This window comes from Octopus bimaculoides, chromosome 30 (genome assembly GCF_046866305.1).
Source record: "Octopus bimaculoides isolate indiv1 chromosome 30, ASM4686630v1, whole genome shotgun sequence".
Lineage (NCBI taxonomy): Eukaryota > Metazoa > Mollusca > Cephalopoda > Octopoda > Octopodidae > Octopus > Octopus bimaculoides.
In genome coordinates this window covers 15917484-15920578 of record NC_142957.1, presented here as the reverse complement: position 1 = coordinate 15920578, position 3095 = coordinate 15917484, and the positions used below count along the sequence as shown (strand labels likewise).

Sequence of the window (3095 nt, the reverse complement as noted above, 5' to 3'; positions counted from 1 at the left end):
TACAAAGAATAAGTCCTGGGGTCGATTTGCTCGACTAAAAGGTGGTGCCCCAGCATGGCCGCAGTCAAATGACTGAAACAAGTAAAAGAGTATATGTATGTGCTTATCTACATATAATACATGATATGTACATACATATATTCATACATACATGCATGTATATATACATAGACATGTCTATATACAATATTAGCAACATACCAATGAGCATATGTAAAAGTGATTTATGGTGATCAGCGGATGCAAAGCACAAAATACATAATTATTAATAGATATTTTGTGTAATGTGTGTTCTTATGAACAGAAGTGGTGTGTGTGTGTGTGTGTGTGTGTGTGTGTGTGTGCTTTGAGCAGCAAACAAACCACTTGGACCAAACAACAATAATTTACTTACCTGCTACAAGAGCAAACAATAGCAACTGCAAAAACATTTTTTCAGGTCTGAAAAATTGAAAAAAAGATAATGATATACATATATATATATATATACATATACATACATATGTATGTGTGTGTGCGTGTGTATGCACTCTTATTGTTTACATGCGTACTCTTACATGCATATATATATATATATATATACACTTGGAAATTAACTAAAATCTTCAAATCTGTTTTGTTTCTAAATTTCTTCCAATTCTAGAATTCTAGACCGGTGAAATATCTAATGATGCGGCATGCTAGTTCTTGCACGGCACTCTCATGATTGAGTGTCACGTATGGATGGGGGTAAAAAGTGGGTTACCCTTAATTTATACAGCAAACACACACACACACATATATAGGTATATACAGATATATAAGTACATATACACATACATATATGTATATATCTATGTAGGTGTATATGTATATATATATATATATATATATATATATGTGTGTGTGTGTGTGTGTGTGTGTATGCATGTATGCAGATATATATATATATAATATATCAGAATGGATGTGTATGTATCTATGTATATCTTCGTTTTGATTTCGTTATGACTTGCTGTTGCTAATTAATATGCAGACAGTTGAAATTATTTTTATGAAAAGCAGAGAAAATATTTTACTTTTCTTTAAGAGAATATAAAAATATTTTCTGACTGAATAAACCTACTTTTTTAAATCGAAGCTTTTGTGATACAATGGCTATTATTAATGTTGTTATAAAAATGCTATTTAAAAAAACCAAAAGAAATTTGATTAAATATAAATATATATTTATACACATGTATATGTGTGTGTGTGTGTGTGTTTGTATGTCTGTGTATATGTGTGTGAGTATGTATATATATATGTGTGTGTGTGTGTGTGTGTGTATATATATATATATATATATATATATATATAGAGAGAGAGAGAGAGAGAGAGAGAGAGAGAGAGAGAGAAATCAAGGGACAGATGTACATACATCCGAATGTGTCTACGTGTGTGTGTATGAACAAGTACTTGTATGCATGTGCAAATAAAAAAGCAAAAAAAGGGATAAGAAAAGGGGCTAAAAAGTGGAGGCGGGGAACTAAACATAAAAAAAAACATAAAAATAAACTGAAAATAGGGACCATAAGATAACAAGAGACCAGATAGAAAAAGAAGAGTGGGAGAAAGCGAAAGGGGAGAGGAGAAAGAGGGAAGAAAGAACAGGAGAGAGAGAGAGAAAGAGAAGGTAAACAAAAGGGGCTGGCCTCTAAGATGAAGGTGTGGGGCCCGGGTGGGGTGGGGGGTAAATAGAACTCTTTGCCTACCTTTTTTTTTGAGAAAAAGTTCCTGGGAGTAGCTCAAACGAAAATTGAACCCGTTTCACACCGACACACAAGGTAGGAGATAGATAGAAGACAGCTACACACTGGCAAATAAAAACCAGCCCACTTAGCCTTTTATAGCGCAGCCAGTGCCATTAGCATATTTCAGACAATTCCCATCAAACCACCTATCTTTGAGCGACAATATTGTATAACATAAGTATAAATAAATTATCTAATTTTTTATTCTCCCAATTTTCTGACTAAACTCAAACGCTTTCTCACACCTTCCTCTTGGTTGTTCTCTCTTTCTTTCACATATCTGTGATTAAGGCTATTGTTGCTTATTTTCTTTTTCTCTTTTGGTACCAATCACCTGTGTGATTACATAAAAGGCAATTGTCAATCAGCTTTTTGTTCTAACTTTTAATGCTCTGAGTTCTTTGATCCTCAAGGTTAACTTTGCCGCACATTCTTTAGGGGTCACTGAAATAAGTATCCGCTGAACTCAAGGGGTTCGATGTAAACAAACAGACCTTTCCTCAAAAATTCCACACCATGTGTCTTTAGTAGAAAGAATTATCATCATTATTATTATTATTATTATTATTATTATTATTATCATTATTATTATCATTACTACGATGGTGAGCTGGCAGAATTGTTAGCACACCGGGCAAAATGCTTAGTGGCATTTCATCTGCTGTTACGTTCTGAGTTCAAATTCCGCCGAGGTCGATTTTGCCTTTCATCCTTTCGGGGTCGATAAATTAAGTACCAGTTGAGTACTGGGGGTCGATCTAATCGACTTAATCCCTTCCCCCAAATTTGAAGCCTTGTGCTTCCAGTAGAAAGGATTATTATGATCATCATTATTATTATTATTATTATTATTATTATTATTATCATTATTATTCTTTCAGTCTTGCTTCCATTTTTTTGCCTTGTGTCTTCTCGACTCCTAGGGCAAAGAAACTCACTGTATGCATTGGTAGGCCATTAAAATAAACACACCAGATTGTTCATTTACAAAGTCAAGTATATATGAACAAGTCTAGATATACAACACTATGCATGAGAATGCATGCATAAAGCAAAACAAATAAATCTGAACGTATACATCTTGAATGTGTGACTTTCTTCAAATTGAGAAGGCATTGCATCTCAAAGTACTTTCAACACAAAAGACAGAAAGCGCCATCAGCTGGTAAGAAATAGAGGTTATAGAAAAACCAATGCCAAATGAGAGCCACTTCGTTAGATGTCTTACAGGTGTTACCTTCACAAAGGTGCAAGATGGTAGCTAAAGGAATCTGATATTTATATTCACACGTGGATATATGCGTAGGTAATTTGATTTAAACT

General features: G+C 33.8%; 1 protein-coding gene across 1 annotated transcript in view; it reads right to left on the bottom strand.

Annotated features, from left to right (window-relative positions):
* Positions 1–1857, bottom strand: part of LOC149130233 (uncharacterized) — a 14504-nt gene extending 12647 nt beyond the window's left edge. The window contains exons 1-2 of the mRNA XM_089345800.1: positions 1735–1857; positions 395–443 (exon numbers count right to left, since the gene is read on the bottom strand). Of these exons, the coding sequence (XP_089201926.1) occupies positions 395–431 (37 nt within the window). The 5' untranslated portion in view covers positions 432–443; positions 1735–1857. The remainder of the gene's footprint in view (positions 1–394; positions 444–1734) is intronic.
* Between the last annotated feature and the right edge of the window lie 1238 nt (positions 1858–3095).